General features: G+C 38.6%; 1 protein-coding gene across 1 annotated transcript in view; it reads left to right on the forward strand.

Annotated features, from left to right (window-relative positions):
* The window catches only part of POU6F2 (POU class 6 homeobox 2), a 514,892-nt gene extending 504,194 nt beyond the window's left edge, over positions 1 to 10,698 (forward strand). Inside the window, exons 8-10 of the mRNA XM_054564576.1 lie at positions 349 to 517; positions 6,607 to 6,775; positions 10,194 to 10,698. Coding sequence (XP_054420551.1) covers positions 349 to 517; positions 6,607 to 6,775; positions 10,194 to 10,698 — 843 coding nt within the window. The remainder of the gene's footprint in view (positions 1 to 348; positions 518 to 6,606; positions 6,776 to 10,193) is intronic.
* The last annotated feature ends 9,127 nt before the right edge of the window (positions 10,699 to 19,825 follow it).

Here is a 19,825-nt window from a genome sequence, read left to right on the forward strand (position 1 = left end):
TTAAACAGGCAAAAAGAGTCTTGCTACACATGGTGGTCAGGAAATATAGAAAATTAAGTGTTCCAGCAAGCCAAGTAGAGAACTAATAATATATTTCGAATTACTAATAAAATGCCTGTCAAGCAAGCAGCAACATATTACACACACACACACACACACACACACACACACACACACACACACACACAAATCTTGCCTGTTGTGTGGGAGGATGTTCATACTTCCTGAAAAGTACGAGTATATATTCTTGGAAATAAAATGATTCAACCCCAGATGAAACTTTTGTTCCCTGGCATTTTCCCCCTAATTTGTCATTCACTTCTGTATTTTTTACATCCCCATGTGTAGCTACACCAACCCTCCCAGACGTCAGTGGGTCAAGCAGCCTCCCAAGGTAATCTTCTGCACCTGGCCCACAGCCAAGCATCCATGTCTCAAAGCCCCGTCCGGCAGACTTCCTCTTCTTCCTCCTCATCCTCTTCTTCTTCAGCTTTGAGTGTGGGCCAGTTAGTCAGCAGTAAGTATCCTTTCTGGCTCAGTTAAATAATGGTGGCCTTCTTGTTGCCTGTTTGCAATGCTTTTCCTTCTCTCTCTCTCCCTCTCTCCTCTCTAACTCTAGCTCTAGCTCTCTCTCTCCCTCCTACCCTAACTCCCTCTCCCTTTCTTATTCTCTCAACCTGGAAGGGGAATTTCCTGTCCTTACTAAGCCAATGTTTCAATGAAGTCCATGCCATGGTCCACATGATTCTTCTGGGATGCAGTCCCCCAAAGCACACCCCTCTCCCAATAAGCGCTTGTAGAGACCAGTTTCTGATTGCTTTCTGATGTGCTCAGTCAGTCCTGCCACTTCAGAAAGGAGAAACTGATCAGCTTGCAGGACATGAGCCGTATAGCTCAGAATCAAAATAACCAACAATAGGCATTCAGCCCGTAGGTCAAACTGCTTTTCTGTGTGTTTGAAGGCCCCTGCCATTCTATTTGTGGATGTCAGGGGAAAGAAAAGAGCATGCCTGTGGGCAGGTAGCTGCGTGTGCACAATGAGCTACCTCCAGTGGCTTGTGGGGGAAGCTGCATGGGCTGGAATCCAATGGGAAATCTCTGGACAACCATTCACACAATAAAATAAGCTTGCAAGTCTACTTCCCTGAGTATAGGCCATATAGCTAGAAATGGTAGTTGGCCCCAGGTGAAGATAGCATATCTATCAGATGCAAACACAAACATGTTAAGAAGAATGGGACAATGGTCTAATTTAATATTAGTTATTCATATTTAGCATAATTTTTACTTATAGATAACATTGCAGAACATATGCATAGATTGTACTTCTCCAGGGGCCAAAAATCCAGTAGTTATAGATTTAAAGAGCTAAAACACTGCATAGGCATCTGTGCCATAAAACAAGGATGATGTGAGTATGTTTGGTTGAGTGTCAAGAATGGCCCATTTTAACAGAAAAAGTAAAGATTCTAACATATTATGAGTCAAGTTTAGTAATGCACAGCAAATGGAGAGTTGCCATGTCTTTTCCCCTACAAGCTACTCCCCTCAAAAAGAATATTTTTATTCATTTTTATATGTATGTATACATATTTATACATATACATGTTACTGAGTATATGTTTTTATGTGTGTCTATATATGTATATATAAAAATATATACACTTATATTCAATTATATGGCTAATTCAGACAGGAAAGATGTTTGTGGAATGGAGGAGAGAATAAAGAATTATGGAAAGATATTAAAATACCCAAGTACTTCAGTCAACTAGCCTAAATGTTCCTGATCTTAAAGGTGGGTCAACACCAAACAGTTTCAGGATATACATGGGGTTTGCCATCAGCCTTTTATTTTAGGTTGTCTAAACAACTTCTCTCATTTGGGCCAGAAACTCTAGTCTTTCTTAAATAAAATCACGAATAAAATTAATTTTAGCCAGATTTTCCCTCAATAAAAAGCTTCTGATATGGTTGTTGTGGGGGGAAAATGAAAATTTATCCCAATTCAATACTCTGCATAAGTTCTGCAAAATATTCTTTTTTTATATAGCAGCAAGATCATAAATTCGGAATAGGCTATTAAGCTTTGGTCCTTAAGGAAAATAAAACAAGATCACACATCTTCTAGAGAAAAATAAGTTAAATATGAAGTAAAAATACAAGACTGTTTTAACCACATGCACTTGAAGCAGGAAACAAAACTCACATGCAGAGCCTGAAGGAGGAGACTTTTCTGGAAGATATGAGAGGATCAAGTGGTACCACCAGGCATCAGACTTTACACAAACCCACTGCTGAACTTACAGTTACTACAGATTTTGAGCATGTTATTTAGTTAATCCCCTTATGCCTCACAACCCAACTACAGAATGAACAGCACTTAGAAGATATTCTGATGAATAAGACATGGAGTATTTTCTCAAACCACTGTTTGAGCTTTCATTCATAGAGTTTTCAAAGCACTTTCAATATTTTACTCTTTTTAATATTCACAATAAGATATTGTATATCCTCATTTTCAGATCAAATAGATCCTGAAAAGTACATATTGACCATGTTATGTCAGAGGGACCAGATACATACAGTCTTAGTTGAGAGAACGTGACACCCTGTGTGACAAATATAATGAGTGACAAAGCAAGGATGATAATAGTCAATGGGCTGTATACATTCTATACAAAAGAGCTGCTGTAAAAGACAGATTATTTACACATAAATTTTATCCAGTGAAATTTGAATGATAAAATATATCAAATCACTTGAATATCTTTGAATATTTTTTAAAAGCCTGGGCCCATGCCTTACAAGTATAGGCTTTTCTTTGAGCCAATCTGAAGAGAAAAACCAGACATCCTGCATATTATGAAATTTATATTCAAACATTAAATATCCAATTAAAATTGTTTTTCTCAAAGATTAAACTCACCAAATCTGCGGATAGGCTAGTGCGGGAAGACCAAAACCCATAATCTATATGTAGTTGTTATGTAGGTTAAATTACAGGGAAAAAGAAGGGTAAGAGTCAGTCAACCTAAAAGAAAAAAAAAACATGCATATACCAGGCACATGAATAAAAATTAAGAAAGCAAAAATAAGCAAGATGTGGCCCCTTCCTTGGGGGAAGTCATGAAGTGAATACAAAGAAGCATAAAGAACAAAACAAAATAAATGCTATGATCAACACATGTATAGTTGACAATGAGCGTATAGTAGAAGGTTATCTCAGTTTTAGAAGATGAGGTAGAACAGAAGGACTTGGTATTGTAGTTAATCCTTAAATTGAGTTTGGATGGTTAATGGAGCAACAAGTCCTTCTAAATGGCAAGGTCAGAGTTTGAATAAGGTCAAACTGGGCTTGCACCTGTGGTCAAAACCTTGGTCAAGGAACCCTTCCATATCATGCTCAAAGACTCTCACCTTAGTGTTGAGCAACCTACCATTGTTCCAGATGAACTAGAGCGGGCAGATCATCCAAAAATCTTTCCTACTCTAGGCAAAAGAACACAGTGTTAATGTGTTAGAAATGATAACACATTCTTGTGTTCTTCATGTGCAAAGAACACCACATCTGGGCTCAGAATTCCAGATATGCACACTCATTAGAACACCTGCACAGAAACCTACACAGCTTGTCCTATGTTAAACCTTGTTCAGTCTCCACAGTTATCAGAGGTATATATACAGTTTCTGTCAGCAGGGATTTGGGAAAGTCTTAATGAGCCAAATAACTGACTTAACAAATGTCTCAAATTTGTTTAAGATTTACATAGTACTGTTTCAAAATAGGTAGATTTGGGATTTTTTTATTCTTTGCTGGGTTTGGTTTTTCAGTACACACTTCTTAAATCCCTGGCCTGTAAAATTGATTCTTATACAACAAAAGACTGATAGTCAATACGAGAAAAACCAAAACTATGAAATGAACATAAAGATGCATGGTGATAGCTTGTGGTGCAGTGGAACCCCTGATTCACATGATCACAATTCACATCATTTTCTACAACCCAGTGAAGTCACCATATTGCAAGTAAGCTGTTCTTCCAAATTGCATTGTATGTTCCCAAATGGTTTCTTATTTCTCAGAAATATTTGGTAAATATGCCCATTATTTGCTATGAGAATAGCACTAAAAAGCAGATGGATGTTTAAATAAGGCAGTTAATTCACACTTGGCAGCTTCTTTAAAGATGCATATTTCTTTTATAACAATCCCACAAGCAGAGGTTATAGAAGGGTGATGTTGAGAGACGGTGACTATTCAACAACCAATTTAGCAACCCCTTATACTGATGCCCTGTGAAATGTTAATACCACAGATATACTGCATACCTGTTCTGCTTATATACTGTGGCCCCCTGGGGGGCCATAACTATTGTACTATCAAATACTTTTCCACCATCCCCACCAACACCTGAACCAATCTCGCCCACCTTCAGAATGCAAGACAAGATCAGCAAGGCAGCAGGTCTGAGAAGGGCTGGGAGATGAGGATGATGATGAGATGAAGGAGCAGCCAGAATCAGTTCCAGCTGACTGATTATTCCCAAGTGCAAATATAGTCCTGATGCAGCCAAATCTTCTAAAATTTCAAAAGAATATGGAAAATCTAGATTTTTCTTTAGAATCCGCCCAGTGTTTAAATGTTGACAAGTAATTCAAGTAAACACTAGAAAAGCTGAATTTTATTTGCAAGCTGCTCATTTGCAACTTCTGCTCTAGGAATTTTTTTAAAGGAAGAAATGAGAGAAGGGGCTCAAAGCTGCTGTTCATGAGGATGTGACCTCCTGGAATCCCTAGCAAATCCTTCAAGCTGCTCCAGGCTGCTGTGCTGGTGGGATTTAAGATGTGGAGGGTCGCCTCCACCAGGGACAACCCAAACAAGTCTTTCACTAGCCAAGTGTGCTGGCTTTCTGTGGGGAATTTTTGGGAGGAAAAAAGCAGGATTTTAATTAATCTTAACAACCAAACCAGTTTTATAGTAACCCTCTGCCCCAGTCCATGTAGTCTCAAAATATCCACCAAAATATCCACCACTCTCACTTCACCCTACCCCACCCCATCCTGCCAAAACCCTTGCAGGCTTGGCTCCCCCTGCATCTGTGCCTCTCTGCCACTTGTCCCCACTGACCAGAGTACAGTGCCTTCATTCTCCGAAAGCTGCTCACTGGGTAAGACCTGGGTGAATCCTCTCTCCCGTTACCTCTGCCTTCTCTACCAATTCCAGTGTGGATGTCACACCATCAGTTTTTGATGATACTCTGCCTGGTATTTTTCTGTCTGATATTTTTTTTTCTCATTCATAGTATTGGGCCCCTCCCTCCACTTGTTAGGGCTCCCAGGAGTCAGTTAAATACTTATAGACTGATTGCTCTGATTATACCACTTTTTACTCTTTCCACAGTAAAGCTGTGACTAATGACATGTAAAAATCTGGCAGGTACAGTGTACATCTGTATTACTGATTCTATTGAGTCCATTTGCCCTTAATGAGAGCATCTATACCTGCAGCTCCCAGCTCCCCAGAAATTTTAACATTTTTACTTAAAAGTCCTTGAAAAATTGGCGCTTGAGATGAAAATATTTTTCTTTTCATGGTAACAAGAGTGTCTAGAGCTCTGAGCCCAGAAGAGTAATACAGTCCACCGCAGTCCTTAGACAAGTACTCAAATTTACTGAAATTGATGGGTGATTGTGCAGAAAGGGGAAGAGAAAAACTTTTCACCTAAGTCCTAGGAATGAGATGAAGAACAATAGAGTTGCTGGCAGGGAGAATGGCTTCACTCCAGGCAGGATGGAACAGCACTTTGAAATCTTCCACCATCCCCAACCCATGCTGTCTCCAGCCTGGCGTGCGCTTTCATTTACCCAGGGATCAGTAGCCAGGGGCGGAGAGTTTCATTCTCCAGCTGTTGTGTCATTTCCCTTGGTAAGTCCTAAATTGACCAAGTTATTTGGCACCAAAGGAGACTTCCTGCGGTAGGCATTTTTTATTATGTGCCCTTTCAGGGACAAAAGCGTCTGTGTCAGTAAACTGTTTTGTGGGAGTGGGATATATTATTCTCACAGCTTCATAAGCACACTCTTTTGAAGGGTTAATGTGAACATAAGAAATTAGGCAACATTGCCATCAAATAGCCTGGCTGCATTGGTGATCAAGTGAAGGAAAAACATAAGATACTATTTTCTTCAAGGGCAATTTTTAGCACTAAAGATTTCAATGAAGACATTATAAACAGAAACCTTTCCATTTTTTTATTGTTGTACAATATTTGAACATATTCATGGGCACAATGGAGTTGCTTCTCCCATAGGAGTACCTTCTTGCTATTTGTTAAGCCCTAAGGAACACGTTCTTGTATTGTGGAGGTGGCAATGTGAGCACCCTAGAATATCTGGAATAGAAATATCTCGAAGAATGATTTGTGGAGGTGTAATGAGTTGAGGATGGTGCCTTGCCTGGGAGACAAAGAGAACATTACGCAGTGTGGTGCACTGTTAATCGCTGAGCTATTAAAAGGGCCACTTTCCCATAAACCACAATAAATAGATATTACTCAGTTGTGTGCTGATGTATTGATCCTATTTTTAAAAACATCTCCACAGATCCTCAAACGGCAGCGGGTGAGGTGGATGGGGTTAATCTGGAGGAGATCCGAGAATTTGCCAAAGCTTTTAAAATCCGGCGCCTGTCCCTTGGCCTGACCCAGACTCAGGTGGGACAGGCTCTCAGTGCTACAGAGGGCCCCGCGTACAGCCAGTCAGCCATCTGCAGGTAACCCGCGCCCGCATGCTGTTACCTCTCCTGGCCGGCCTGGGCCTCATTTGTCCTTCGGCTCAGCTTTTCTTCGGGTGGGCAAAGCTGGAGGGGTAAAGCGTGGGAACAAAGTTTAGGGTGGCTATATGGTGAAATTGGTGATGTTGATGGAGATTAAAGTGCTGAAGCAGACTTGCGGGCCCTGGCTGGATAACTCCTGTCAACTAGCAAAGAACCTCCAAGGCGGTCTGATTGGAAATACTCTATCCAAGCCTCCTATGCAACTGAGAGCCACTGTCACCAGTCTGCAGATAGGTGTCTTGTGCAAATGTAAAACTGCCAGTCCCAGCTGGTGTTAACACTCCCACCATTTCTGCAAAGACTAGCTATCAGGATTTCCCAAGAAAATTAATCTTTAGAAAAAATTAACTATCTTGTGACCTCAAAGGAATTTTTTAACTTGGTTTCTCAGACCCAAGTTTAAAAGCACCTTTTTAAAAGAAACAACTGCTTTACATGGCTCAGAAAAGGGTACTGAGAATCTGGTCTAATCTTGCCCACCCCACCCCCCAAATAAAACAAACAAATGACAGAATACAGCCTTGGTTGTGTTCAAGTTGATCTGGGTCAAGCCACCAGAAGCAGACCCTGTGCATGCATGTGTGTGTTGCACTAATCCCATGTTTATGCATGAGGTAACAAAGGCACTTCTGTAAGAGCTTTTTCCTCTTGGGCAACGCCTTATGAGTCCTCCTCCATCAGGAAAAGCCAAGAAACCAACTCTAAACTCATTTAAGTGGATTTTGTTCTTGGTGATCCATGAAATGCTGTCTTTTTATCTGCTCTTTATACTTTTAATGTATTCCCCAAAGGACGGAAGTGTACTTTTCCTGCAGTTTAAGACTAAGGTTATAAATAACATCAGTATGGGGTAGTAGCTTGCAGCTTACATTTTGCTCAATGATTTTCCATAAAACCCATTGATTGTTGTTAAATACAAAAAGCGCCATAGGATCCTCTCACTTCTATGGCCTCCCCTACTGTTTTTTCTTATAAGTTACCTCCCTGTAGAAAATAACCTTTATTCAGTCTATACAAGGATACTACTGCTGGGAAATTTGTTTCAAGGCTTGTATATGTTATTCCAAACAATATGTACAGAAGCATCAACACTAACAAGCAGCATCAATGATATGAATACTGTTGCTCCCTGTCGGGAAACATTAATTTTGTTTCATCTTGACAGCCTTGTGATACAGGCAGCCACAGGTTTTTAAAATTGTTGCCAATTTACTATTGTTGCTAAAGCCCTCTTTGGCTTATTTTTAGTCCTAAAATTTGAATTCCTTTTATTGGTTTAAGAGCTATCTAATATTTTCACTAACATAGGTAGTATTTCTTTGGCATTCCCAATCAAATATGTTGATTTCTAAAGTCTTCCCCAGGGAAAGCCAAAAAAGCTATGGCTGAAATAAAAAGAGACCTTGGGAATTCACTGTGTAACAGTATGTCAGATGCCTTGACTTTTTGGCCTTTTTCTAGCTTCTGGTATTTCAGTGAGGTAATTTTAGGAGCTAAATACCAAGAAAAAATGAAAGTCTTGAAAGAAGCCAAACTCTTTGGAGCAATTCAAGTTAACTTAACGGTGAAAAGGACTCTGCATTTGCGCTTGCATACCCAGGCGTCACTTTTCCTTTCTTAGTTAGCTGCATGGATGCCCAAGTGCTGTCGTGATAAGCCCCTCCTTACTAGAGACACAGGAAAAACACCACCAACATCCTGGGCACCCCTATCACAAGTTTTCTCCCTGTGCCATGGTCTGTAAAGACTGTTATCATGCTATCAAGAGTTTGAGTTTGGGGGCTTTTATAGTGAATGGTGGTAAAGTGTGGTATGTGGCAATTAACAGGGCAAGGAGAGCTCTAGGGAAGCTTGCCACAAGTGACAAGCTCATTAAATGACATTAAGTGATTCATTCAAATGTACTTCTTCCCTCTTTGACTAGTACTGAAAGTTGGGTGTTTCTAAAATAAATAACTCCTTGAACTATGCTTGGAAGGGAATGCTATAGGAATCACATTAAAATTTGATACCATTTGCACTTCTTATCACAGCATAAGATATCTAAAATGCAGCTCCAAAAATAAGATTATTGTACATAAAGGAAGCTTATCCTTTTGTGTCATTTTGTGAGCATCCCTATAAGACATACTCTGATTGACTAAAGCAGTTCATTTTAGCCCATGAAAATAAACTATTGTAATAAGATGCACTCTGCAGTCAGACGGTTTGTTTTCAATGGCACTGAACTTTAAAAGAGAGAGGAGAATTCTATGTATCCAAAGTTGTCATACTGGAGGGTTGTGAATTTAGATTTAGAATAAACAAACAAACAGAAGGAATTCGTATGTTTTTGTATTTTATTGAAAATGAGTATGAAGTTTATACCAGAATTACCTGTTAAAACATTGTACATAATTTGTCCAAGATGCTTTTTATGTTTTAAAGTCAGTGTAGCAAAGAATTGCTGATGGCAATTGATATTCAAAAGACCTCATTTACAGAAAAAAATAATATTCAGTGCAATTTGCAGATATCACACATTAAACACAGCTTGGTGCCCTGATACGAAAGTACACTTAAGCTGAACAGGTTTTAGAAGGCACAAGGTGGCCTTAGTACATCTGGGGAGGGGTTTCCATAGTAATTACAATGTATCCAGCTGTAAAGTAGTAACAGGACATGTTTTACCTGAAAAAGGAACATATTATTGACTACGTATGGTGAAAACTGTTTGTTACCAGAGGTTGGGGGTGGAGGAAGTGCGGGGAGTGAAGGGGAAGCAGGTGGCAGGGGGTGTGGAGCAGGGGGCGATTAAAATAAGACACAGAGATGAAAAGAGAGCTATAAAAGAAACTTGTTGTAGTTGGCATCATTATTATAATAGATGTAATATTTCTATAATCGAGTCAATGAGGGGAATTTAAGGAAAATCACATGTAAAACATAAAAAGATCATTTTAAATGAAAGAACATGACAGCTGTTGTCTTTGATGTCACTTTCTGGTGTTAATTTTTATTTTAAGGTTTCTGAAGATTGGGGAAATTGTGCTGGTATGATTAAAATAAAAGCTTAGATCTCAAGAGTTTACAGGAAAAAGATCTGCGAGTTTTTTGTTTCCATTGTGAAGGCTTGCATGCCGTGCTGTCTCCACCTTCCTCACCCTCATCTGTGTTTGTATGCGCAGGCTGCATGCACCGGCATGAAGCATGCAGGGAGGGTGGGGGCTGGCTTGAGCTGGGACAGCTACCTTGCAGCTGGCTGATAATCTGGAGTGAACTCGCTCTGCCAGTCAGTCAGTCAGGCAGGAAAGCAGGAGGCCCACCCTGGCAGAGGACTCAGTGTAAGACTGTTCTTTCTCAATTTTCCCCCCAGACACACCATCCTGAGAAGCCACTTTTTCCTACCACAGGAAGCCCAAGAGAACACTATAGCTAGCAGTCTGACAGCCAAACTGAACCCTGGCCTTTTGTATCCTGCCAGGTTTGAAAAGCTGGACATCACCCCTAAAAGTGCCCAGAAGATCAAGCCGGTGCTTGAGCGGTGGATGGCTGAGGCTGAGGCCCGCCATCGAGCAGGTATGCAGAACCTGACCGAGTTTATCGGGAGTGAGCCATCCAAAAAGCGCAAGCGGCGCACCTCCTTCACACCCCAGGCCCTTGAAATCCTCAATGCCCACTTTGAGAAGAACACACACCCGTCTGGGCAGGAAATGACCGAAATTGCCGAGAAGCTGAACTATGACCGGGAAGTAGTTAGAGTCTGGTTCTGCAATAAGAGGCAGGCCCTGAAGAACACAATTAAACGCTTAAAACAGCATGAGCCAACAACAGCTGTTCCCCTGGAGCCCTTAACAGACTCTCTGGAAGAAAATTCCTAAAGGAATACCCACCAGAATCAGAAGCAAACTCCATAGAAACTGAATTCCATCCTTGCGACTTCACCAAACAATAAATAAATAAATAAATAAATAAATAAATAAATAAAAATTAAAAATAGCCCTAGTCATCCAACTTGTTAAAGACTAAGAAAACTACCAAGTGGACAGAATGGTTTATACATGTCCATTGGTTTTCCAAAAAGAAAATAAAATTTTTTTGAAAATTTTTAAGCAAGGAATAACCCACACTACAGGTGTGTGTAGTAGGATAGTTCCGTCTCCCACCTGTCTCCCCAAAGCCAGTTTTTTTAATGGACTAAAAGAGAACCAAATAACCACTACTTTTTTGTATATTATGAAAATGTGAAACATTTTGAGGAAAAAGAAAAACAAAACTAAACCAAAAAAACAACAACAGCAACAACAAACCAAAACTTTGATCTGTTCAAAGCGAATACAAGCCTGCCACCTGGAGGAGGGACTGCATTCTTTCAGGTTCTAAGTGCTGACTCACTATGAAACCTATTAACCAAAGTCATTGCAAATGCGATCGTCGGTTTGCTCTTTTCTGCGTGTAAAGTTGTGTTACGAATTTTTACATTTATACTTAATGGAAAACTAAGAAGCCTGATTTCTCCCATCTTGCCTATCTGTTGTCACCACCTAAGGAGTGGGTGCCATTGTAGAAGTAATACCACGAGACACTATTGGTTTTTATTTTGGCTAAGACGGGGTGTTCTCTCTCTCTCTCTCTCTCGCTCTCTCGCTCTCTCGCTCTCTCTCGCTCTCTCTCTGTTTTTTGTTGGAGGTGAGCATCCTGGATTGTGTGCCAAAACATTCGTTGCTTTCTTCTCACTATGACTTGTGGATTTGAGAAAAGAAAATGAAGCTTGCATTTCTCTTTTTTCCTCCATTTTCTTCTCCATGCATGGCATCCAGTCTGCTGGAAAGCCACAGAGTGGGAACAGTGTCTCTTCCACTCAGATCCCAGTGAAATGCAAAAGAGACTCCAAAATAACTAGGACTTTGCTCAATGAACTGTAAACACTGGCATAAACTGTAATTGTGCTCGCTGTCCACACCAGAGCTTGGGATTTTTCTCAGTCTGTTGGTCACGTACATGGAGAGCTGACCAAAACTAATTTTGTAATATAAACATTAGCTGCACATTTGGTTCAATACTTACATCTATGTTATGCTTCTGTGCAAAGAAATTTCTCTCAGAAGTCTGATAGCCAAAGAAGCGTCTCAAGATTTCAGTAAAAATACACATATAGCATGCACACACCCATATAAACACACACAAAGAAAACAAGCCAAGAAGAAAGGTATAGTGACTGGATCTTTAAAGGCCATCATGTATCCTGTAAATCCCTTTTTTTTTTTTTTTTTTTTTTTTGCTACTACTTTCATTCTAATAGCAATGGCAGACTTTTTTTTTTTTTTTTTTGGAGGGGAGGCAATTGTTCTTGGGATATATAAATGGAGCAGAAAGCTGGCAGACAAATTTAAACCATTGGAGATGGGCTTTGAGTTCTTGAGAGGAAAAGAAGTTTTAGCAATGAAGTGCCACCTCTCAAAGGAAAATACAGAATGGCTTAGCTCACATATCAGAATAGCCTTCACTATTAAACCTTAAAAATTATTTCATTTTTCAAAATAAGTTACTCTAAAGATTTGTGGGCCAAAATAACCTAATAAGCCAGAAGGAAAGTGAGATGGGAGGATGGCTGTGCAGGTGAATGAACACTTGGAAACCTGCAGTTGGTGTTTTCTGCAGGTAAAAGGTGTTCAGGTGAAGGAGCGGGCAAAAGAAAACCATCAATTTGCCTGCTGTTGAAATGTAAATATTCCTGAATAATTAATCAATAAACATGTTCATGTACTGTCTACAAATAAATTGTAAGAGAAAAAAGAGAACCCCCCACCTTAAGTTGCCCAACTGATTAGAAATGCTATCTTCCCTCACCGATGAGGGTTTGAGTCTCTTCTGGTGGCCTCTTTGCTGGTTGCATAAATGCAATGGTATAATTTTCTCCCTCCCCCTAGATGATTCATGCAGCAATGAGGAGATCACCAGCAAGGAAACTCTAAGAGAAAAATCTTGGAAGTGGAAGCAGTCACTTGCAAGGGTGTTTCCATTCTGCCAGTCTGATGCTAATTGAACCGCAGCTAACTTGATAATCAATGGAAATGACATCCTGGTACACATCCTGCCACTTCAAAAACTGCACAAATACACCACCCCAGAAATCCAAAAGCGTACTGGTTTTTAAAATTCTGTGTTCTCCAAGACCTGCTCCAAATTCCATCAAGAAAAGCTCCCAAAGAAAAATTAATGAGATAACATATGATGGATGCTAAATGTTATGCTAGCAGCAGGTACATAAGGCCTGCTCAGTTTCAATATCAATAATTGGGAGGGTATAACTAAGACAGTGAAGATATAAAAGTAGTCTTCCAGAATGGAGTATGAAAGAAACATATTTATCCCACAGTCATAAAACCATTCATGTGCAGTGATTTTTTTTATAGTTTTATAATTTTGTATTGTTATATAAATTATTTATAAGGTGTTATAATGCTTCTTATATTAATTTTTTACAGATAAATTTTTTGCTACAAGGCATAAAAAGGTGCCTGAACAGATTCTTAGGAATAAAAATTATACTGTGTATACAAATCTTCAGGACCACACCTATTGCTTAATTTTATTACTTTTCTTATTTCCACTTGTGAACAATTTCATATGCCAATAGTATTTAAGTGCTTTTTATGTTTTCATGAACTGACGGTTACCGTTGCCACTAACAAAAAATAAAAGCCGCTTTAGGCATATGTGATTGTATTTCAAACTTCAATATTTTTCTTACATATTTCTAAATTATTGTCATCTTCATTTTCTTCATTGATGACAGAGAAACAATTGATGTTATATTTTACACTTGTTTAAACACTTTGAACAGCTGAGAACTTTAATTGCATTGCAAAGTTTCAGTTTCTTTATATTGTAATCACATCAACAAGCACGTACGTGCACACACACATACACACAACAAAAGGAAGAACAAAAAGGCAAAAAGAGGTAGGAAAAAAAACAAGTAGAGGTGTATCAAAGAACTCAAGCTATAACCAAAAAGAAATTGTAAAATGCCTTTGCTCATCTTCTCTATGCTGGACCAAAGCTCAATATTTGTAGGGATATGCACATTGTATAGATATGGCTAAATGTTGCTGACAATCTCGCAATACTAAACTGTTCCTATTTTAAGAACAAAAATAAGAAATACAAACTGTTCATCAATGCTTTACCTCAGCACTCTACTTGTACCCAGTTAATGGCCAAGCTTAAAAAATGGAGAAAAAAGAAATTGATTTTCATTTCAATGTTTGACTGTAAAATCTGTTTGGATAACATTTTGTAGTAAGCTATTTGTCATGTGATTTGCTTGTCTTCAACTTGAAATTACGTGAAGCATATTTATTTATTTGTTGTTAAGAAAGTGATTTTTTTTTGTCTTACGTGCTGTGATCTAGACAGGTCACCAGGGTCACTGATGAGGCACCACAAAGGAGCTGCTCCTCCATGCCTGGAGCAGACAGTAGGATGGGGGACAGGAAAACAGACTGGGTTGTTTTGAAAAATCATCATGACAAGAAGTTGACATGATGGACTTGTGACCAAGAAGCCAAACTGGATATTTAAAAGCTCCTTACTTGCTCTGACATTGAAACCAAAGCTGATTTATCTGCACAGGTTACTTAACGTTTAAAAAAAACTGACAAAACTGTACTTAATCTAGAGCAATATCTGTATGGTCAGTAAAGCTGCACTTTGTGTATTTCTTAACAGCTTCAGATCTGTCACTTTTAATTTGTACCATAAAAAAAAATAAAGAATTGTTTGACATGAGTTTCTAGGCTAAGTGTATCTTGAACTCAGATATGTCATTTAAATTGTAAGCCTGTAAGTAAGCATATGTTATAACCCCAGATGTTAATAAGAGGAAGGGGTTGATATGATTATTTTAAATTAAATACTATATGAATTAGGACTCCCGTCGTTGCAAGTAACAAATCCAATTCAAATTTAATTAAATAGAAAGAGACTGTGATGTCTGACTTAACTGGGGAATCTGAGTGTGGACCTCAAGCACAGCTGGATACCGTGGTTCCAAGGATGTCATCAGGTTGTCCTGCTTGGCTTCCTTCTCAGACAGAGACCCCAGATGTCGAGTCCTGCATCCGTCTCTAAACTAATAGCTGTTTAGGACGATGGTGTACTCAAATGAGGCCACTCAGGGTCACATACCCTTCCTTGTCTGTGGTACAAAGCATGTGCCTCAAGTAACAACCCCATAGGACCACAGGGGTGAAGGAGGATGTCTTGATGAGAACCAGAAGACAGAGAGAAACCAGAGTAGGAAGGCAGAACCCAGAGCCACCGAGGTCTGCTACTAGCACCTAGCTGTGTGCCAAGCATTTTTGCTACTCTTAAGCATTGCTTGTCATCACATGTTCTGGAAAATTTAGAAGTTAAAATATGCTCCTGCTTGAAGTTTAACATGGGTAGGAAGGGTAAGTTAATGTTGCTAGATAATTTACTAATTTGAAAAGAAGATAGGAATATCTTGCTAAAAATACCAATAAATTTTTTTTAATTAGAATCTCAGTCTCCACATTTTTAGTGACCTTTAGCAAACATTTCTTATTACTTCATAGAGATTTATATATCAATTTCATGTTATGATTGATAAGAAATGCTTTGGAGCAAGTGACAGAACCAAAAATTCAGTGCCCATACATTATAAACCAAGGACAGTGGCCAGGAAGCTCCTAGGCTGACTTGAATAGGAGCGAGTAGGTGCTGATGCTTCTAACTTCGTGGGTGGAGAAAGACAGTCATTTTAAAGCTTTCTTTCCATCTAAAATACTCTAAAAATATTCTGGGTAGAGGTCTGGGCTATGATAATACCTTTTATGAAATAAGTTTGACTCAGGAAACTCTAAAATATCTTCTTTAAAAAGATCTCTTTCTGGACCCATTTATCCCCCCTTTGCCCTCTGCCAGCTTCTCCCACCCCCTTTCTTTCTGGCTAACACCATACTGTTGTCTGTGTCTATGTGTTGTATCCCTTCACCTTTTTTACACCCAGCCCCTCAACCCTCTCCCCTCTGACTGCTGTCAGTCTGTTCTATGCATCTATGTTTCTGTTTCTATTTTGTTTGTTAAATTATTTTTTTTCATTAGATTCCACATGTAAGTGAGATCATATGCAATTTTCTTTCTCTGACTGGCTTATTCACTTTACCATAATATTCCCTAGGTCCATGCATGGTATTGCAAAAAGGTAAGATTTCCTTCTTTTTCAAGGCTGAGTAGTACTCTGTTGTGTAAATGTACCATAGCTTTTTTAATCCACTCATCTGCTGATGGTCACTTGGGCTATTTCCATATCTTGGCTATTGTAAATAACGCTACAATGTTTGTTGAACTGTACACTTGAAACATGTATGGTTTTGTTAACCAATGTCACCACAATAAACTCAAAAAAAGAAAGATAACATAACCTGGGAGACAAAATTTGTGGAGAAGCAGTTTGATTTTTAACCTGTTACATATTAATTTCTGTTCGGCACATAATTTTTTCAGGATTTAGAAATATTTCTGGCCCTAGCTGGTATGGCTCAGTGGATTGAGCAGTGACCAAAGGGCACTCGATTCCCAGTGTAGGGCACGTGCCTGGGTTGTAGGCCAGGTCCCCAGCAGGGGTTGCATGAAATGCAACCACACATTGATGTTTCTCTGCCTCTCTTTCTCCTTCTCTTCCCCTCTCTAAAAATAAATAAATAAAATCTTTTTTAAAAAAGAAACATTTATGAATAGACTGTTTCTATGAAAGTACATCTTCAACATTGAAATCAAAAGAATTATAAATCAGAATTAAAGAGACAAAATTTTAAATAAATAAATAGATAAACAAATAGCCATCATTTAAATTCAATTAATTTCATATTCCACAAATACCTGCTAAGCACTTCATATGTGCCAGAAAGTTTTATGTGTTAGGGCCTCAGAAATAAAACAAAATGAATCCTTGCCTTCAAGAAACTCATAGTCAGTGTGCAAAAACCAGTAATATTTCTCCAGAAATTAAAATCATCTCATGTTTCTTGCACTACAATATTTTATAAATAAAATCAATTCCAGAATTAAAATGATGAAAAGCAGTTTTAAGGCTGACTTTGAAACAGTAAATGGTTAGAAGAAGCCTAAGCTTACAAGTCAATCTGCTATATCTGTTTTAAACAATTTCAAAAGCTGTTCCACTAATAATTTTCTACTAAACCATCCATACACACATAATCTATTCAATGACAAGTGTGGCAGGACAATGGTTGATAAATTTAATCAAAAATCTATGATTGTAAAGAGTTCAAAAACAGTCTCTCACAAAATAAATGAAACTAGCTCTCTATTAACACACAGATCTGGGCTCCTCATCCATTGTTCTGCCCTTTGGATGGATTCTAAGCAAACACCTCTTCTGACCTATTTGGCTTATTTGCTGTACCATGAGGAAAGCCATGGTCAGGGAAAGAAGACTACATCTAAAGGCTGTCAAAAAGATGAAAGGATTAAGCGAAAACAACAACAACCCATAGACACAGACAACAGTATGGTGATTACCAGATGGAAAGGGTGGTGAGGGAGGTAGAAGAGGGTAAAGGAGAGATGATGGATGGAGACTTGGGTGGTTAACACACAATACAATATACAAGTGACATATTATAGAATTGTACACCTGAAACCTATATAATTGAATCAACTGTCACCTTAATAAATTCAATAAAAAAGTAATAAATAAATATGTTTTAAGTATATCAGATTAAAATCTATCCAAAACATATGACACATTTCTGTTTTCTTAAAGCTGATTGTGGATGTAAATCTTGATGAACTTTCTTTTTCTCTTTGCTTTATCCTTGTTAATGACTCCATCCTTCGGCCATCCAAAGCAGCACAGTCATCCTGATCCATTGTGATGCGCACACACACACCCCAAGTCACCAAAAAATCCTAGCAACTGTGCTTCATTAATTCCTTTTGATTCAGTGTCTTGGACTCCAAACCATCCTCCAATCCCCACTGCCATGACTTAATTCAAAGCCACCCATTTATTGTCCGGCACCATAAACTTGGGCACAGAGAAATCATTCTAAAAGATCAGTATGAACGTATCTCTCTTTTATTTAAAATCTCACAATATTTACCACTGTCTTCATAATAAAAAATGAACTTTGGCCCAGCATATAGTCCCTTTCATGATCTTACCCTTATTTACTTCTAAAGCCTTACCTCTCATCCATTCCCAGTTCATACGGTTGTATCCTAGCCTCACCAAACTGTCTAAAATTCCTTCAATTCCCAAAGCACTTTGGTATTGTAACCTGCTCAAAATGTCCATCCACTGCATTTTGACCTATCCAATTTCTACTCATTCTTTAAGACTCATTTCTGTTTAATTTCACAGATAGTTATTGCACTCCTAAATTGTGCTGGACATTGTGCTACCTTCATCGTAGTATGTAGCAAATTTGTACTCTTATCAGTCACCACTTTCATGTGACAAAATTACTGCCAGAGATCTCTGAATGACCTATGGACTTGGCTTATAGATAAGTATACTTTGACAATATATTCCTGTAGCTAGTTGTTATTTGTGTGTGACATATCTTCCTTACCTAATAAGAGTAACAATAATCTCATATTTATATAGTGTTCAAGCTCTTTCATGTACACTGTTTTATTTGCTCCTAACATAAATAAGCCCTTGGAAGTGTGATGATTTCTATTTTGTAGATGAGAACTAAGAATTATAAAATCATTAATAAGCTTGAGCAAGATCCTGAGGTTTCTAAATAGATATGGTATTTGAATACATTAGGAATCAGAGTATTCACCAAGGTGGAAACACACTGAGTCCCACAGAAATGGTGTCTGACACCACTACCTCTTTAAATCACCAGTATAAAGTACAATATCTAATGTATGGCACAGCTCAGGAAAGCCTTACTGTTGTTGATAATAAATTCCAAGTATCTAATTACCAAGTCCACTATGATTTAACCTGAATGATTAGTGCTTGACAGAAATAGTAAAAGATACATATAGGAAAATTAGAAATGCCTATATATAGTGTGCCCTTTTTTCATCATCAGTCTGTGTTTGGGGCTCAGATAAGAACACAGAGAGTTTCAATCATTCCAAAGGCAAGTTAGTCAAAACCACTAAAAAGTAAGAGTCATTGAATCCTACAGTTATTTGACTAACCCCATAAGCAAGTGAAGAACATACAATGTGTGTAGTGATAGGAAGCTAGTCTGGGACCTAGACTAATGGGTCAACTCCAGAACTTTCTCTGATACTTTCATGCTGTTTTTAAGAATTTGTGCTCCTAGCTGTTAAGGGATTCTAGCTTTACCAGACCTGAGGAGACACGCTAAATTCAGGAACAAATCACACTCTTCCCATTGTTTTATTAATATCATTGAAGTCTGGTATCTGCATGGAAGCTTCTGCATGTGTTCATTATTGAGGTCACTGGCCCATCATCTCTGAGAGTGGAGATTTTCAAGGGTGTTTGGCTATTTGCCCATACGCAATGGTAGGAGAGTCAATATAACCATGCAAATCCAGAACTGGAGTAGCTCCAAAAACTAATTTCCATAAAAGACAAGGGCCCACATGCAATAACAACAGTCATGGAGAACTGTATAATATTGATATCCTTTGCAGGTGTTTCTAACATTGTCGGGTAAAAGCAGGGAGAGACTGGCATTTCTTCAATTCTTTTTTTATTTTTTTAATCTTTATTATATTTTTTTCCATTACCACTTAGTCCCCTTACACACCCGTCCCCCCAGCAATCACCACACTGCTATCCGTGTCCATTGACTCCTTTTTCCTTTTTGCTTGATGCCTCTAACCTCCCCCACCCACTAGCTGTCATCTGTTCTTCATCTATGAGTCTGTTTCTTTTTTGCATGTTAGTTCAATTTGTTCATTAGATTCCACATGTAAGTGAAATCATATGGTATTTGTCTTTCTCTGACTGGCTTATTT

This window comes from Pteronotus mesoamericanus, unplaced genomic scaffold, assembly GCF_021234165.1.
Source record: "Pteronotus mesoamericanus isolate MK-2021 breed Mesoamerican mustached bat unplaced genomic scaffold, CSHL_Meso_final scaffold_85, whole genome shotgun sequence".
NCBI lineage: Eukaryota > Metazoa > Chordata > Mammalia > Chiroptera > Mormoopidae > Pteronotus > Pteronotus mesoamericanus.